Source organism: Stegastes partitus, unplaced genomic scaffold, assembly GCF_000690725.1.
Source record: "Stegastes partitus isolate 25-593 unplaced genomic scaffold, Stegastes_partitus-1.0.2 Scaffold4, whole genome shotgun sequence".
Classification (NCBI taxonomy): Eukaryota; Metazoa; Chordata; class Actinopteri; family Pomacentridae; genus Stegastes; species Stegastes partitus.
Window position 1 is genome coordinate 2,055,856 of NW_007577735.1, and position 19,316 is coordinate 2,075,171.

At 41.6% G+C, this 19,316-nt stretch overlaps 1 protein-coding gene across 1 annotated transcript in view; it reads right to left on the reverse strand.

The window, feature by feature from the left end:
- Positions 1-19,316, reverse strand: part of LOC103355290 (metabotropic glutamate receptor 4-like) — a 190,808-nt gene that overhangs the window by 117,038 nt on the left and 54,454 nt on the right. Inside the window, exon 2 of the mRNA XM_008279031.1 lies at positions 15,379-16,372. Within this exon, the coding sequence (XP_008277253.1) occupies positions 15,379-15,912 (534 nt within the window). The 5' untranslated portion in view covers positions 15,913-16,372. The remainder of the gene's footprint in view (positions 1-15,378; positions 16,373-19,316) is intronic.

Below are 19,316 nucleotides of genomic sequence, written 5' to 3' on the forward strand. Positions count from 1 at the left end.
CGGTTCCTCAAAACGCACACTAAAGAAAATGGTTTTCATTTTCTTTTTTTGTATTTTGCAATGCACCAAGCATCACATCTTGCACCAAGTATATGTTACGTCTGATTTTATACACTTAAGTAAATTAATGCAAGAGAAACGATGAGGAGAAAATTAAGACAAGAGTCGCACTAACTGCTCTTGTGATTCACATGATAATGATTAATCGGTGCTGCAAAGATTGTTTTGCCTTCAGACACAGAGAATAACTGAGTGAATTCATTTTTCTCCTGAGGCACTTTACAGATTGTTTGACGCAATGGAAACTCAACAATTTAAATCGTCAGTGTTTTGAAAATACCAATGACAGAATTGATAGAAAGTTTAATTTGCAATGCTCATTCACACGTATTGATTTGTCTCGCACAAACTGCACTATCATCGAACGGCATGACATCTTTGGATGACTTTGGAACATGTCCTTCCACTCGTTATATTCACCCCCACGTCGATGCTGCTCGGAGTTTTAAGTAATGGTCGAGTTCCTGCGGGGGTCAGTGGGATCTTGTGGGTTTACCATCTGTACTGTTGACTTTGCAGTGTCATTGAGACGCATAAGACAGTAAATCTGGGGTCAAACAAAAGACAGCAGGTTGTAGTATTAAGAGTAGTAAATCCTCGCCCCAGATTTAGAAAGGCATGTATGACAAAATAAGGAATGTGACATTGTTAATGGGATTAAACTGCTGCTCTGTTGGCATTTGGTGTACTATGAATCTGCAGCGTCGTGAGATGCCGGTGGTTCACAACACAGGCCGTGTCTCGATTTATGTCTCGAGTTTTATTGAGGATGCCCAACAGGGTAGAGATCTCCACCCTGAGATGATATCATGGTGTACAAAGGCAGTGAAGGTATCTTGAGATGGGAAACAGCAGCATCCCTCACAATGACACTCGAGCCCCTGCAGGCAAATCCGTATAAGCTGCAAAAGTTATGTGTAGATCCACAGGAAGAACTCAAACATTGTATAGAAGCAAAGAATACAATGACTTAGACCCTGTATTTATGCAACTTCTACCTATAAAAACTAATTTTGCATCGTGTGTATGTGAACAATGTAGTTATAAACTATGAATAGTACATTTTTAGTACGGTTTTCTAGCTTTGGCTCATACCTATCGACAGTCATAGTGTATCATATTTCGACAAATCATAGTTGTAACTGAAACAAACTGGTAGTTGTTTTAGTACATGGCCAAAAGTGACACATTTACATTCAAGTGACAAATCCATCAAGCTGCTCCCGTGAAAGTAATAAAGTCCATATTTGTTTCTTCCAAACAAAACCATGATGTTTACCCAGCCTTACCCAGGTGGATATTTTAACACAAATCTCTCCTTAGCCAAGCCATTTTTGTGCCCAAAACCTAACACCAAGTCTTAAACATAGCGGAGAGAGATCAGGAAATATAATAGTAACTTGTAGTGATTTTGAAAGGTGCCAGTAGAATCAAAAGTTCAGAAAAACAAAACCGTGGAAAGAAAATTAAAAATGCAAAATAACATTGTAGAAGTAAAAATGGATTAAGAACCATATGCAACAAGGAAACATTAAAGAAATGGATTAAGGAAACATACTAAAAATGTTTTCTGTGATATATCTAACATTGTCAAAAAACTATGTTGCTTCTTCCTGACACCTAGAATCAGATGTGATGCCACTATCAATGAGACAGTGCAATGTAGCTGTGCCTTCCCAAAATCACTTTCCAAATCACTGCTGAAAAGATGCAAGGTGCTTTAATTTATGCAGTACATTTCATACCTCGGAGCACAGATTCAAGGTGCTGCACAGTAACATTGAGATAGCATTTGTTTTGAGATGTGACAGCAACATGGTTTGGTTCAGTTAAGGTCGAAATTTGAATTTAGGGACATATTATAGATTTCAAAGCTTTTTTTTTTTTTTAAGATGACTATTGCTTGATGATGGTTACAATAGTAAATGGATGGTTAGTGTATTCAAAAGAGTTTGATGTTGGTTAACCCATCCATCTACCCCAAACACTGTTCTAGATGTTTTATAGTAACATCATGTTACTTCCTTCTTGCAGCATCATTTCTCAGCTACAAGAAGACTTTTTCATTGGAATGGAATCACATATCATTTTGGGGCTTCGCTTTTATTTAGGAGGAAACTTTTCAGCATTTTCGACAAGGGTCATCCAACAGCGCCCAGTTATAGAAGCAATTATCCAGCTTACATTCATATTATTTCGACTCGTGACGAATTCTTACATTCGCGAGTCAAGCAGTAAAACACCTGAAGGGCAGCCACGAGTGCAAAACCATCATCTGTAATGTAGTGCGACTAAGATTAGATAAGATGACCTACAAGATATGTTACATCACAGGGCAAACTGCATATTTAAGTGGAACAAATGGTATTACATGAGACAGATCAGCGGTGACTAATACAAAGCACCTTAGGATACAAAACAGTGCTTCGACATGAAATAGAAAATGCTGGTTCCTGAGAACGGGATTTGACAAAGATTCTGTGGCTAAGCAGCCTCGTGAGAGATGACTATTAATCTTCTTTATTTCTATTTTTATTACTGTTTTTTTTTTTTTGTCAGAAGTGATAAATGCAGCTACATGTGAAGAGTCTGCTGGTCCCGTGGGTAGAAAGATTATGCAGAATTTTAAACACTCAATCATCCACAGAGTTGTAGACTAAATTATTATTGACACAGCATTTTATAACAAAGCGCTGGAGTTCAGAAATGATCCTCGGAGGAGTCAGAGGGCAGGAATGCTGTTTATCATTATTATGTAAGCAAGGAAAAGGGAGGGCAAGACGTGAAGCCGGTATCAACAAGACTTGAAATATTGGTTGCACAAATTGAAACTTTGGGCTAAAAAACACAAGTTGACTTTTTTTTATTTTTTTTAATATCAATGCTTTTTGATGAATCAATAGCAATATGTTCCAGTTCTGCACTGGAGAAGCCCAACAGCAACTTTCAGCCACAGTAGGGCAAGGTAAACATGTCAGGAAATGAGGCATGTTGGCGCGCCAGCTTGAAGGCAGTGGGTCAATATGCAGGTGTCTGTTTGTAATGGAAGGTTTCAAATCTTGATAGCTTAATGATCGTAGGTTAAAGAAACAAGGTGATGGGGTGGTGACAAACAGACAGCTAGTCTCTAAGGATTTATTGTGTTTTTACCAAGTGAGGAGGCTCTTGAGACGATAATCAGCCTGTAAATGAGAATTGATCCCCCTTCGCCAGCTGGCAATGTGGATGCGTGCAAATATTTGGAGAGTGTGTACTGTATGCCTGGCTTCTGTTTTCAGTCTGTCTGGACATTGGCTTTAGATACCAACTGATTTCATTTAATGGGAGTCACTGTAAAGTCATGTAAATAGTGTTTTTCTTGGAAGGCAGCGCTCCACCTTTGTACTGGCGATGAAATGCAAAACTGGGAATGCTCAAGGGTATTACAAAAGAAAATATAAACACATTCATGAGACTAGTGGGACCATCTGGCCTAAGAACATCAGACATGTGGACTAAAGCTTTAGAAATCAAAACCCAAGGATGTTTTGAAGCGGCTTTAAAAAGCTGAATCGATGAAAAGTGTACTGCTGTCATACTTTCCGCTATATTTTAGTTATTTTTCCTCATCCCTTGTTTGCCTGTTAGCACCGACACATATCAGCTGTCACAGTAAATAAAAACATTTAATTCATGTTGCTTTCTGCTCTTTTTTTGTGTATTCTTCAATATTTTGAGAGCACAACAAACCTGTAATTGCTTCTCTTGGCATGTAAAACCAACACCTTTGTGTCCCAGAGCACATATTCTGCAGCTAATCAATTCGCTACTGATCACATGGAGCTAAGACTTTAAAAGAAACCTAAATTACGTCCCTTGAGCAAACTTTAAACATATTTTGAGGCATTAGTTAAGATTAGGTTAAAGGCTTTCAATTACTTCTAACTGGTAAATCAATGAAATTTGCATTTTAAAGTGTTTTCTCCTTTGATTTTAAGAAGTGTGACACTCTAAACATCCCTAAAAGCAAATTGTAGCTATTGCACAGATGTTGGTTTTTGTATATTTTCTAATATAGAGAGTCTCAGTCTGGCTGATGGATTGTATTTAATACAAAGACGTTCATATTTAGTGCTGATATCAGTGCATGTTTGTTACCATCAGCTTGCTGTGGTGGGTTTTAAATACCGTTAGGGACCAATTTTGACCGACAAGTGCAAAGTAGCTGGTACTGCGTGTACAGACTGTGTAGGCGTCTCCAAGACACCTGTTGTTTTGGTTCATGTATTTGTAGCAGCGCTGCATACAAAAGGGTTTGCAAGCAGGTGTGGTGATACATTCTGTCTCAGCCAGTTACATCACTGGTCATCACACGTGAAAACAGCAGCTCAGAGAATAGGAAGAGAATTCTCCAGGCAGTGTTTAGTGGCTTTAAGCTGCAAATTCATCATAAGACAGACAAATACTCCCTGAATCAAACACCATAGGGGGATGTGTAATTCTTAGGAGAGGGAGTATGTAACTGGTCTGTGCTGCCTCCCAGTATGGCGTGTCTGATGTGTGCCAGGTGTGAGAGTGGTTTTGTATGCAAATTGTAGTGTGCAAGTACAAGCCAACAATTGGTGGATCAACTGCTGGCCTGCAGATGATTGGCTCCCGGCCAATGACAGTCCACAACAAAAGGAGTCAAGGTGGCTGAAGCACTGTGAATCAACCACCTCCCTTTCCTTCCTGCCAGCCACGTTTACATCCAGGCTCTTCACCTGTAGTTTTTTGCCATGTGGTTGATTTTGTTAACCTGTAGGCATTCGTAGGGGTGGACAGCATATTGTTGTACCTCATTTTGTCCCATTTACACTCTATAGATAGATAAAATACAGTCGTAACTCGATAATCTGACACTAAATGTAAAACCTTATTTTCTGTCGGATTGTCGAGACGGATGTCGAGATACAAGGAGGGCTTGATGCTTGAAGGGAAATTTGTTGTTAATATTTATTGTTAATAGTTGTTATAATAACTAGTGGGGGAGCAGCTGCTGCTTATGCTAATTTAGGAAAGCGGTCACACTTCTGTTTTCACCATCGGTGGCGGCGGGGGAATGGCGGACAATTTTAAAGTTTTTCTAAAAGTTTTTAAATCGCAAGATGTGCTCCACCATTACTTTACTTCCGCAAAGACTGAGCACACTCGCTGCGTGTGACGTTGTTTTGTGTCCTCTTCTGCACATGCGGGACACTTTTGGGTGGTAAGACATTCACAAAGCAGATCACATACAAGTCGCATTTATTTCACAAAAAACCCGAATTGAGCATTAAGTCCTGCAGTCTGAATGTAGCCAATCTGTTGGATTGTGAAGTCAGACAATTATTTATGACATCAAATGTCATGTCGGTGTCGGAATCCACGGCTGTCAGTATGTCAAGGCTATTTTTTATGGGTTCCATTCGTTTTTCCTAAAAACCTGTCGGATAGCGAGGTTTTTGGATTGTTAAGGGTCAGAATGGGAAGTCACGACTGTATTGTATTTTGGTTTATTGATTTGGGTTCAGTTTCCTTGTTTGTTTTCTTTCGACAGCCTTTGTGCACCCTGAAGACGACTTCCGCTCTTCAGACCTGTGAATATGTTGTAAATAAATACTCCTATTATTAGGTCTAAACAGTCTGCCTCGGTGGCTGTTTGGGACCTGGGGAAGATGGGTCGCTTTCATGCTGCGTCTCTTTCCCGCCTAGACAGGGCATGACAGCATAATAAAACATGTTGATGAAGCTGTTTGTATGACTGCATCAATCTGAGCCATTTCCCTTTTTAATTCCACTGTATCGCACATCATAAATGGTCACATCACACTGTAAAATGTGACACAACAAAAGTTGCCCCGTCAGTCATTAAAAAAGATAAAATAAGACCGTGGCTAAAGAGAAGGATGGAAAGGAGGCATGATAGCAGCATTGACATTACTCATCATAATGTATATAGCACTGAATGTGGTTAGTTTATAGAAGTCTGCGTGTGACACATGTGAAGGTAAACGCAGCGGATGGTTGAGTATAATAGCACCGTGCTCTGCCGCAGCACTTCTCAAATGAAAGGCTGTAGATTTATCAACATATGCGGCTGCTGCTTTCAGATGGCTGCAGGGATTTATTGTGTTGAGGGAAGAAACCTTTCATGCAATGCAGCTGTGGACAGGTACTGGAAAAATCACTTATTGTAATTTGTATTACCATTTATCAGCGTAGACTGCATCACCAATATTCCTGCTCTAAACGCAACAAACTTCAGCTTTCAAGGGAGGGTTTAGTCAGAATGGTTGGATTATGGTTTAAAGTTGCTCTCAGATTGTTGATTAAACCATTAAAAACTCATCTCTGTATATCAAAGGTACATATTTAGATGTTTTTTTCACTGGAAATATTACATATTAGCCATACTGAGAGGTCTTAACGTATTATTGCACATTGCGCCACGTATTTTTCAAGTTAATTCAGTTTGCTTTTGTTGACAGAATCGCTAAAAGTGGCAGCAGATTGACCTCGTGCCAGAAACAGATGTGGTTTTGAGGTGTCTATTCACAAAGCATGTCACTTTGCACTGCTTCTTCTAAAAGCACTTCCCACTTGCTTACTCCGTTCAGTGCACTGCCATGAAAACGCAGCGCATTGTTTTGCATTTTATGGGCGATCAAGCCGACTGAATACACAGAGGAGGAGCAAGTAAGAGAATATTCCTTTTTGAGTAACATATGGATGAAAATGGCTTTTTTTTTTTTTTTCCTATTTGGGGCAGGAAAACGATATCATTCACAATGACTGTCACTTTATAATATCGCAGTGCTTGATGCAAAACGAAATTACAACTTGCCCCAGTCCTATAGTTACAAGATTATATCTTGAATTTTCTTTTTTCATGGTAAATCCCAAGTGCCTCTGACCAGAAGGCGAGTCCCTTTGTGTGACACAGAAGTGACTCATGGGAGCCTCCGTGTTGTCTCATGTGCTTGAAGGCTGGATGATGTCCAAGCTGCTTAGCCTGAAGGCGGCCAAACTTTCTCTCTCTGTCCCTGCTGCAGGGAAGGCTGAGGATATCGCCTGGCATTAGGTTGACAGAACAATTCCTTTACAATGGCCTTATGAAAATTTTATTATATTGACCTTTTTCTGCTCACATCTTTATATACATTTGTCAAGAGAAGTGCACAGAAGCTACTGTGTTGAAATGAATAAATAACCGATCCCTCACTTCACTCATTTTCCCAATAGATGACACTGTCACTTTGACTGCTCAAATAAAAAAAAATAATAAAAAAAATCCCTCTCCCGCAATCAATATAGAAGCTGTCACAGCACCATTGATCACTTTTAATTTAAAGCTGTTTGAGCTGCTCAACGATTTCTGTTTCCTCATCTTTGCAGCTTCAAACCTTTGTTAAAGTCTGAGTAAATTTTAAGCAGTGCAGCCTCACACAGCAGGACAGTGATGGATCGGTGGGTTGATGGTAAGATTATGCAGGTGAGACAGCTCCGAGCCTTTTATCCCACGCTCTTTTCAAGACAGCTATCTGATGGCTGCGCTCTGTTTGTTGGGTTCTATTGTGAAGATGTGAGGTTTTGTAAACTTTTATAGAAAAGTCAGAGTGGGCAAGCGGAGACTCATCCTAATGTTAGAAATTGGAAGATTGCAACCGCTGTTGGTGCAGTGACAGCTTCAGCACAAAGAACATAAGCAAACCCTGCTGTTTTTTATGTTGCGCTCCTTCGTTGTCCGTCTTGTATTTTAGAATTTTCTTAACAATGCTCAGCAGAATAGAATTGTGCTTTTTTTTTTAAAAAAGAAAAGACATTTTCCACTCCTGCCAGCATTTCCTCTGTAGGCCTGCTAGTGTGCACTAATTAAATGCCAGTAATTAATTTGACTGAAACGTAACATATAGAGAAAAAGAATGCACAGGATGAGAAAGCCACACAGTAGCTTTTTGTCACTGCGCTTGGCGATTACCAGCAGTGGTTTGGATTGCCGGCAGAGGGATTTACAAACAGCAGGAGAAAGAGGATAAAATACTGCCAAGAATAAAAGGCAAGGTTCTGGGCAGCCTTCACTCATGACTGTCCTGGGAATTGACCGCTTGAGCTTGGGTGGGCAAAGTGAGTTGAGTCAGAACTAATCCTGAACTAAAGGAGCTGCTGCTCTGTTGCTAGAGCATGGTAGATGGAGGGACGTCTGCAATCTGGCCTTGAGAAAGACAGCTTCATGGATTTGGCCCGCTCCGTTGTGAAAAGTCAAGTTGAGGGGCACAAACGAAACCATGGAAAGCCCACTGGTCTGTGAACACACTGAAAACAATTGCTTCCTGCTTGTGTTTTTTTAAGGCATTTATTTGATTCGCTTCCCTGTTCGCCTGTGTTGGTCAGACTTTCTGGATGCAGGGAATTCAGTACATGGGATTTGTTGGGTATAGGTGGGTGGGTTTCAGGGAATGGGCTGCGAGAATGAACTAATGTAGCGTAGTGTGCACCAAATTACACTTGGAACAGAATGGGAGTGAGCTTAGTCAGACTCATTTCTCCTGTCCAAACCCGTTTCTCCTCAATTACCATCGAGTCCCAGGATGTTGAGGCTCTGTGAAGGTGACGAGTTGTACCTTGGGACTGTCCGGATGTGATAAAGCGCTAACAAGGCAGAGTGTAGGATTTGGCCAGACTACTGTTAATATTGTCAGTCAGGGGATATCTGACCACACTATAAATGAATATAAATATCCATTCCATCAGAAGATATTAGAGTTTAACACACTAATCACATTTTTTATCTGAATAGTGGATCCAATGACTTTTAGTAATGTGAAATGGGGCTCTGGCATGACAAACCCTTAAACGCTGTGCATCAGAAGTGCTCTGATAAACACAACGTAACAGCAGATTTAGCAGCTAAATGGTGATCTCAGTGGAGCACTTAGTAGCTAAAGAGCCAAATATTTCCCTCTGGAGCTGGTGGAAAACAAAACTTAGCTAAAAAGAGAGCGACTATTGGACTTAAGATGACCTGTAAAAATGGCAGCAAATGAATCATAATCCTGCTCCGTGTCTGTATATAGATAACTGTCTGCTGAAACATTTGCCATAATAACTTATGTTTTATGGCTAACAGCCAGTTCAGGCCGTAACACAACTGATTAATGCAGCATAAAAAACAACATTTTATGTTAATGCTGCTGTATTTTTACCCAGGCCTGACAGTGACAGAAAGAGATATTTGCCTCTATGGCTTGATGAGTGGATGGGCCATTAACAAGTGAAAGTAAAAAGCAATATGTGTGCATATTTTTGAGAGCCTCTGAAGCTTTCAGCGTATCTTTACTGTAGGCTGATCAGGTAATCCAATAAGAGTCCTGTCTGAACACGGTGAAATGCTGAGGGGGAGTAAGGCACCGTGCCTAAGGGCCTCTGCCTCTGTCTCTAATGAGGGAAGAGAGAGGCGGATGCAAGGTCTCTGCTTCACAGACAGCACAACAGGCAACTAGTTAACCCTCCTCTTCCTGCTTAGAGCATACCCAGCTACCACCTCTGCTCCCATCTTTCCATCCATCTCCGCAGTTCCAAGCTCACCTCTCCACAGAGGAAAGACTTAGTCCTGCAGACAGACTGTGCCTGCTTGTACCTAATTTAGAGAGCTGTTGTGTGGAAGTTGCACACACACACACACTTTGTCTGAAAGCTTATGATTGTCTCAGCAAGTCGGCTCCGATACCTGAACCACAGTGCATGCTCCTGCATTTTCTGACTGCCGCAGCAATATCGCTCAAGCCAGTCACTGTAGCTGTTTTCAGTGACGTACAAGAGATACAATCAAAAGCCTGGGGGCTTAATTACCCTCAGTCTGTCTTGAGTATCATAAGCAAGCAACCACTAATTACCTCAAGTGCTGGTGCACTTTGCTCCTGCTTATATAGCAGTATAAAGACCCAGCTGATGAAAACAGACCAAGAGTCGGACCCGCTGATGAAGGGATGCAGAGGGGGAGCTTTCAACCCCAATCCCTGGGCGTAAATTACGTAACAATATAGTAAAATATTCATGACACACCATGGGGACGGAATCCTGGCTGCTCTGAAGTGCTGAGCAAACACTTCGCCCTCAGCCACTCTAAGACTGTGAGGAGGATAAGGAAAAGCCCATAAGGAGCTGAGAAACAATCGCAAGTACAGAAACGGAAAACACTGTTGGTTTCAACACTATAACGGCGTGCATACGTTCAGGTTGCATGCTTTTAATTCGGTGCTCTTTGTGTGCATTAAATCCATCCATCCATTATCTATACACCGCTTAATCCTCACTAGGGTCGCGGGGGGCTGGAGCCTATCCCAGCTGACTCAGGGTGAAGGCAGGTGACACCCTGGACAGGTCACCAGTCTATCACAGGGCTACACTTAGAGACAGACAACCAAGCACACTCACATTCACACCTACAGACAATTTAGAATCACCAATTAGCCTCAACATGTTTTTGGACCTTGTGGGAGGAAACCGGAGAACCCGGAGAGAACATACAAACTCCACGCGGAAAGATCCTGGGTGTCCTCACCGAGACGCGAACCGACAACCTTCTTGCTGCGAGGGAACAGTGCTAACCAACTGCGCCACCTTGCAGCCCCGTGTATTAAATCATCAAGTAATAATGTAATAATGAAGCAACTCTTAGCAAAATAGCAAAAAAGGAGAAACAACTTCCCAACATGAAGCTATTGACCAGCACATAGTAGCTCATACACCAAGTTGTGCTACAAGCCAAAAAGACTCATCATTATTAGTTTGGCTTCACAGCAACAGCTCAGGTGAGGAAAACAAATAGTTTGAGAGGAGTGTAGTGAGCAGTGAAGCCTTCCTTTGCTACTCAGAGGAATCCGACACATGGTTTCATATAGACTTTAATGATGGAGAAAAGAGCCAGAATCTATCGAGATGTACTGTGAGAAAGTACAACCTTAACTTTACTTGTGAATCAATATCCTGGCAAGCAGCACGGTGGTTCCTGATGGGTCTTACTGACATTTAAACTTTGATATTCAGAAGTGTGAAATTCAAATCATGCTCAAAAAGGCCACCGTGAAAGTTTATAGTGTTTCTAAGAAAAACCTATAATATTCTTACTTGTTATGTAAAATGAGTACATCTAAATCTTTAATTTGTTTTCTGTTTTTGTTTTTTTGAGTATACCCACTCTCCCTCAACCTGACTCATCTTCTTCTGCTTCAGTTAGTAATTACCTGCATCTCCCACAATGCCGCTGGACACGTGCCAGAGAATGAACATGACTTTCTTCACAAAGTCACCAAAAAGTTTATGCATCTCCACCGGCACAGAGAGACACTAAAAACCTTGGCCATTTTAATGACCAACACTCGATACCGTCCCTCCAGTTTGCCCTTTAACAGTGGTGGAGGCTCTGAATGTGTTGCCAGTTCTTTCTACAGTAGCGTGTTGCCTTGCAGCGCAGTGTCTCCCTCACAAAAATGCAACAAACTGATTTTAGCTCAGAGGCCTCATTCCATTAAGAAACGTCTTATTTGACAAAATAGCCGCATAATTACATCAAACAGAAATGCAAACAATGCAGTCAAGTAAATTCAAATTTAATGCGGGGTTGTAAAACAGAGAATGATGGATGGTAGATATGATGAAGCGAAATTAATCACTGTGGGAACATTTTGTTTTCACGTTATTAAATTTATTCACACAAAGCTGAAATCCTGAAAGTGTTTTTTTTTTTTTTTTAGAGACAAAGGCACAACATGGAATAATATGTATCTGCTGCACTACAGTTCACTGAAATATGAGTACAGCATCTACCTCATGCATATGTAATATCATCTTGTGACCTGATGTAGTGTTAATATAATTCAAAATATTAAACCCTGTATTATTCTCTTCACCTGGGGCCACTTCCGGGCCCCATACAAATCACATTTCCATGGCTTCTTGTTTCCCTATCAGCGTGATTCATGAAAAACTGTTCCGCCTGTCGAGTACAAAACAGAAGATAAGTTGATTAAAGGCTTTTTACGGCTTTCCAGTTCTCCACAATGTTGATTTGAAATACCACAGACGTAAATATGAAAAACAGAAAAAAACTTTGAGGGGTTACGACCATTGTGGTGTCTGCCTTTTCTTCTTATTCGTCACTACTGTAATGTTTTCTCCTTGGCATTTTAAGTAACTTTAGGAACCAAAGAGAAACATATCCCATGTTTAGCTGCTGTGCCTGTTTCATACATTATTTTCACTTCAGTCACACTCAAATGTCCATGTTTTTTCCTTTTTTTTTTTTGGACTGTGTTGTTGAAGCAGTTGTCAGATTTTAGCTGTATGAGCAGATTCGCTGTCCTTTTCTCTGTTCGGAGATGATCCGCAGTGTGCTTTCAAAAAAGAAGTGTTTGCAAACAACTTGAGTTTGGACAATTCATTGCCTTCCTTCAGTCTGTTCTCTTTTCTGTGAAGTAGCAGAGCTATAATCAACTGGCCTGTTTACCATCCTTTTTTTTTTATTATTCTTTGAGTGTACTGCCATGCCATGTTGTTGTTTCAAAACAACCTTGAAATGTGTCAGATTTTTTTTTCTGTCCCTTGCCGACACACGACTTCCTGATACTTTTTAGATCTTAAATGATGTGAACTGTTCAGAGACAGAACACCCTGGGTTTTTTTTGCTCAACAATCCACCACTGGAAGCGGATGCATGTGCACATATTCCATTACCTAAAAGCCTTTTCTCTCCTTCTAGCTGATCCCACTTTTGGTGCAAAGAGTTGGACTCAGAAGCAGCTCATGGTTATTCTGCAAGAGGGCTGTATTATGCATACTATGCTCAGCTAATGGCTGCTCCCAATACCTTTTACCCATGTGTCTTTTGAAAGGACAGACTGCAGATTTATAGGATTGTGTTTAGCACTGGGTTCAGCCATTTGACGCTTGCAAGTAAAGATAACTTCCTACTGTAGGTGAGAAAATTAACACAAACTTGTTTGCCAATTCCAAATGTCAAAGACTTTTTATAAGTGCTTTGGAGAAAGGTGGTTTTTAGCAACCATATCTTTAAATATAGTGTTTCATGCTTGGAGTGAAGTGACAGCATCTTGTAGCAGTCTCCTTTTGCCCTCAATGGGATTTGCCAAGTTGCTCTCAAGGCCCTGTCAAGGAGGTTGTTCGAGCCCACTGGGCAGACGCCTTTAAGGCCTTTGTCCATCAAAAAGGATTGCTGCATAGTCTGGCTTGAGCCTAGAGGGTGAATAATTTGTCCACCCTTTGGGTCCATCTAAAGCCTATCAGAGTCTGAGTTGCATTACACTCGCACAAAATTTATTCTTTGACCAAGAACACTGAGTCTTGGATGGTGCAGCGCTATGCCCTTTAGAGCAGGGAAAAAAAAGAGAAAACGCTAAATAATTTGTTCTCACTGCAGGATTTGGCGTGCGATTTGGAACACACAACAGTTCATTGGCGAAATTCTGTCCACACAAAGGCTTGCCAATTAGCCGTGTGAAGACATCTCACAAGTCTGTGAGTGGACAGGCCCTCCTCTGGCGGTTCATGTGCCCTCCGTGAGGAGTCCTGGCAGCATCAACAGCTCTATGTGGTGGAACATTTGGTGTTGGGTAGTTGTGCAGTAGCTTGCGGTGTAGGAGTCATCCCAGGGTTTTGGGCTTCCCTTTGTACATGGCTAAACGGTATCTTAAGAAATGTGCGTGGGCTCTTTCTGCTGTGACCTTTGCCCTCCGCATAAAGTTAGTTGGCAGTCTTGCGTAGTTCAACTCTTGCTTTTTGGTGTTGGTGCTCTGTGCTAAGAGCCGCATCGGTGTCATGACTTTGCTTGAGCAGAGAGGCTGATGGTGAACTGCTGCGGGAAACACCTCCTACAACTCAGTGCATATATGAAACAGAGTCATGCGCTGCCTGAGAAGATGTTGTCAGGTGTCATGAGGTGTTGGGGCAGCATACCAACCAATCCACATATGGAAGCAGACTGCATTCTTCGGCAGTACTGTGCAGTGAGACAGTTCCCATGTGAGATATGTCACCAAGGATAATTAGACTGTGCATTCCCACGATGGCGAAGGTTGTTTGACTGGTGCGAGCATGGGACTAGAAAAAGACTGGAACATGTGGTTCCTTCACCACTTTCTGAAGAGGCACCAAGGATTTGCAGTGCAACATTTATTCCAGGCGATTTGTGACATATCAGCCAGACTACTTTACGTGGCATATTGTACTATTTATCTTCATGCTCTCTGTTAAGTAGGTAGCATGAGTATAAGAATGGCGGTAGACAGGTGAGATATTGTTGAATCAATGTCACAGTAGGTGCTCTACTTTTCTATCGGGCGCTTTTAAGAGATCAAGCATGTATGTAGTATAACTCGCAATTAGAGTAGTAGCTCTGGCTCCGTTCTCCGACTCCTCTTCACTAGTCGCTATTTGCTTAATGGATTAGGAACACAGAAATAAGCCACTTATACACTTTATTTTCAGCCCTGGAAGGGTTAAAGGGATTCACACAGATTGACATGCACATTGTTAGTCTGTGATCACTCATGAGGAACTGAAAAGAGTTCCCCACCTGTGTTCAAAGAGCAAAGGTTACCATACATAACCATACATAACCGTCGTCTTCTTCCTGTTACGGACTGTGAATAAAAACAACCTGCTTTGACGCAGTCGTGATGCTCATTAGTTCAGATGTGTGGTAGTTTGATTTGGCAGCATTGAGCAGGTGTTAAAATAGTCCCGTCATGCAGTATAGCGTTTAGGTTTTGTTCTCATTTGCACATTGTATTTGCATGTGTTGACCCAACAGCTCATTTTGTATGCTATACTCTGTAGTAGCACAATGAACTCGTGGTGCCATGCATGGCTTCCCTGAATTAATTAGAAGAAGGCAAGATTGAGGACTCTTGGCTAATTAATGTCATTAGTGAGAAGAATTATGGTGTAATGATCAGCGCCTAGTTTTCTGGACAGTGGGAGAAACGTCTGAAACTAATGTAATTCAAGCTCGTGGGGAAAATAATAAGGTCATAAGGAAGGCGATAAAAACATGTGCTGAGTGTATGTATGTGGTTTTGTATGTTTATGTTCCAGTGAAATGACCTCTGCTTACGGTGTGTGGATATTAAAACTGTATAAGGTTTAAATACATTGTTTGCTTTTAGCCGGTATTGTTTTTAAGTGAGGGAGTACTGTGTGCTGCAGGGAATTCAATGACATAATTAAAATCTGCAGTCATGATTAGAAAATGCCGAAGAGAAAAAGTAAAGTAAGTAAGTGCATGCTGTATGAGAAACTGACCTTGAAGAGACGCAATATGTTGGCGACCATGATTGACACGGAGCTGGCCGACGCACCAATCACTCCCACCACTCTCTCAGGCTTCGTGATGATGGGCGGCCCTCCGCTGAGACACTTGACATCAGTCGAGTCTTTCTCAATCAATGCCTGAACAAATGTCAGCGACTGTTCCAGAGCATGGGTGTCCCGGGAGCAGGTGTCCAGTATGCGCGCCCCCAGAGTGATGTTAGGCAGCAGCTCATTGTCATTATTGATACGATCCAGGGCGAATAACATGGCCTCCAGCCTGTGGATCCCCTTCTCCTTCTTCAGCTCTCCACAGGCTTTGCCATCGTTCCCCCTCGCGTGCACCGGGAACAGCCCACCTAGAGATATGTCCCCATCAATGCGTATTGAGTTGAGGTGCGTGTGGCCTGGCATTTTGGGTTTGGCTGCCAGTGCAATCGAGAAATAACAAGCCAGCAGCAACACCCAGCAGCAGACACCTCTGTGGCAGCCAATCCACGCTCTCTCAAAGCTTCTTCGCAGAGTCATAATGAAAGGCTAAATCCGCATCCAAATACAAATTCAAGTCCTTTGAAAATGAAAGAGGTGTGCACACATATACCCGCACACACATATACAATTGTCCTGAAGGATAGCCGCAATATTTTTCAGAGCACGGTCGTCTTCAGAAGTCTCTTCTCATGGTTTCTAGTTCTGACACAAACCCAGTAATACTAATTATGCAGCCTCGCTCTCTTTATCTCCTCGCCTTTCTTCTTTCCTCTTTGTGTTTCACTCTTTTCCTACACCTGAGAGCCGTGGATACATGCGGTAACTAAACAGTACAGAGAGTGCTGAGGTGGAGTCCACAGAGAGCACTCTCATAAGGCAAGAACAAAGGTGGGAAGCTTGCCTCTCTTCTCAGGTGCTCCAGAATCACTCGGGTGCATTTAGCTTTCCTCTTGGTCCATCAAGGAGGCAGAAAGTCACAAGGCGAGCAAGTGGGTTCCTGCAAAGAGAGAGGAGAAGTGTGAAACACTAAAGAAACAGCGGAAAGAGCAACCTCTGTCGTAATAACAACAACAAAAAAAATTAAAAGAAAGGAAAGGAAAAGCGAACGGAATACCATTTATCCAGTATCAGTGAAGATTCATTTATGCAGAGTTCTGCCTTGTATGAGTCTCAGTGAAGGTTTTCCCTCCTTTGTAGAATCTCCTACAAAGTCCTACTTGAGTCGGTGGACCTGAGACTCACTGCAATGTCATGCACTCCATTTCAATTAATTGTACAGCACATTTGCACCGGCCAGCTGAAGCTCCAGTGTGGTTTCTGGATCCTTAAATTCAAACAGAAAGAATACCTGGACCCAGTGCGCTGCACAGGAAATCTGTTCTGTGTTGCACCCATGCCTCAACTGCTTTCAGAGCACTGCAATGAATTATTTCTATGTGCCTTGAGCATAACTGATTTGCTGCTGCTTGGCACCATTCCATAAGCTTCATAACTGCACAGCGCTCTCTTCATGTAGATCGTCTCGAGAGTGTTTCACCAAAAGGTTATGAAATACGGTGCTAAATTAAGAGCACAGGATTCTGATAATCAAAGAAACAATATCCCTTGAGTTATTAACATATCAGCTTTTTGAACATTCAGTCCCTTGTATCTTCTCCTTCCCCTTGTATCAACAGTGGTGCTGGGTGCTCTCTCTCTCTGCATCTTGCACTCAAACATATATATTTATATAAATATGTACATACAGTGTGTGTGTGTGTGTGTGTCTGTGTGCGTTCTCTCAACAGTGGGCCGACTTCTTCCACAGCGCCAGACTAATAGACTGATGGATCTGGACACAGTGGGAGAGGCCTGCAGCTGTCCCTCTCTCAATTGACCATCAGATACACACACACACACGGAGTATCTGCCAGGCTTTACTTTATGCTGCTTTTGTATGCTAACATACAGCCCCCTGCTGTGGCGCTGCCTGTACCAGAGGACAGAAAGGGCAAAAATTCTTTCAGGATCACAAAGTTGCGCTACATTGCAGCAGCTGTCAAACCCTGCACTCTGAAGCTGTGATATTTTTTTCAATTATTTTAATGGGGATGGAAGTATAGTGGCTGCCAGTAATGGCTCTTTCTTATCACAACATGTTTTTCTCTCATTTTGAGTACGTATGTGTAGATCCCACTGAAGTGGAGGTGTCAGGAGATTTGCCACGGTGCATGAATTATTGACAGCGACGCCGTCTGCTGGTCACGTGCGAGTCTTTGCTTTCTTTAACTCTGGACATGGAATCAAATAATGAAAATGCCCTCCCTCTAACACTACACAGTGGCCTGTCTTGTGCTGCTTCTCCCATCCTGCTGGGAACCAAAAGGAGATATTTATATCACTCTGCACAGATCATCCTCCTAAAACACAGCATCCATAATGGATGAAAGCCTACCAGTCACTGCATAACATCTCATTCTAGGGGAAAGCCTAGAAGAGAAGAGGGAGAGGAAAGGGTAACTACACAGGCTTGATTTATTTTATTTATTTTTTTTTTTTTTTTAAGCTAAAAATAGACAAACAGGTAGAAAAGTAAACTGGCAAACATGTTCAAAGGGGAGTCTGGGTAATGATGATGGAGCGATGCCTGCTTTTTAACCACCAATAACAGACAGTTTTTGACAAAAACACCATGTAGAAGGAAAACGGTCCATGTTATACAGACCATAATGATCCCCTGGAGCTCTCTGTGCTTCATTCTGACGGATTTGCAGCATGGTGGCCCAAAAATAGCTTTTTAATTCGACAATTGCATTTCTCTTTGTAGGTATTTATAATGATGTTGTGTGATAATTTACCCTGAGATCATAATAATACAAGAAAAAATGAAGACAGAAGCTGCAGGCAAAGAATTTCTTATTTCAAATCAGGCCATCCAATCATAATTGTAATTGCAAACTAATGAAACCACTATCGTGATTATTAGAAGTACGCAGTTAAACAAAACAACCACATAAATGTCTGGATGGCTGGACAACACTCTGGTAATTGAGTGAGGTTTTAAGAATGAGACTTGAAGTCTGAGCGATGAAGTCCTCCCTGCCTCTTAAGATCTTTTTGAAAGGAATGGACCCTCACTGTGCCCCTTCACTGTCATCACTCTGTGAAACACTGCATGCACAGTGGCAGCTTTACCAGATGTTTAGTCACAAGGCCCAGATGGGCAGAGCAGATAAACATCAGCTGTCTGCAGAGAGTAGGAGTTAGGGGAAATTTCACAATCTATACAGCAACCGTCTCCCTGCTCACTGTGATGTGGAGGAGCTCCAGTTTCCTCTGCACTCGACCAGAGTCCCCTGCTGCTGTGTGCACGACACACTGACAGCTGACAGAGCTGAAGTTTTATAAAGGTTTTACTAAAATGGAAGTGCACATTGGACTAATTTGTAGGCTCTGTATTTACTGGAGTGCATCTAGAATTAAGGAGACAAAAAAGCTTTTTTTTTTTTTTTTTTTTAGTGAGCGAAAACCATTGTGTTAAAGTTCTATTAAAGTCAAATGAATAAAACCTGTATGTTTGCATTGTACAGAAAATGAATCATGTCTGCAACAGTAAATAGCCGATTAAGCTGCCTCACCGGTTGGCATCTCACACATTTTGCCTTTTAAATTGGCTTAAAGAAAATTGAAGGTAAAAGTGAGGCTGATTTTTAGGTAATTACATTTTTTCTGGCGCATGTGTGGTTGTTAATAAAAAGCCACTGTGAATCAAATCAACTATTCAGTTTTATCTCTGCCCTCAAATGACAGTTGCGGAGAAAGAGTACTTTATGGTTTGATTTTTGAAGGTTTTCCTTTTTTTTTTTTAATCGTTCCTGCCAATTATTTGTAAAGGTTTTAGCTTTTTTTGAATAAGGGGTCTTTTTCAGCAGCACAACACATTCTGTTCTGACATATTAACT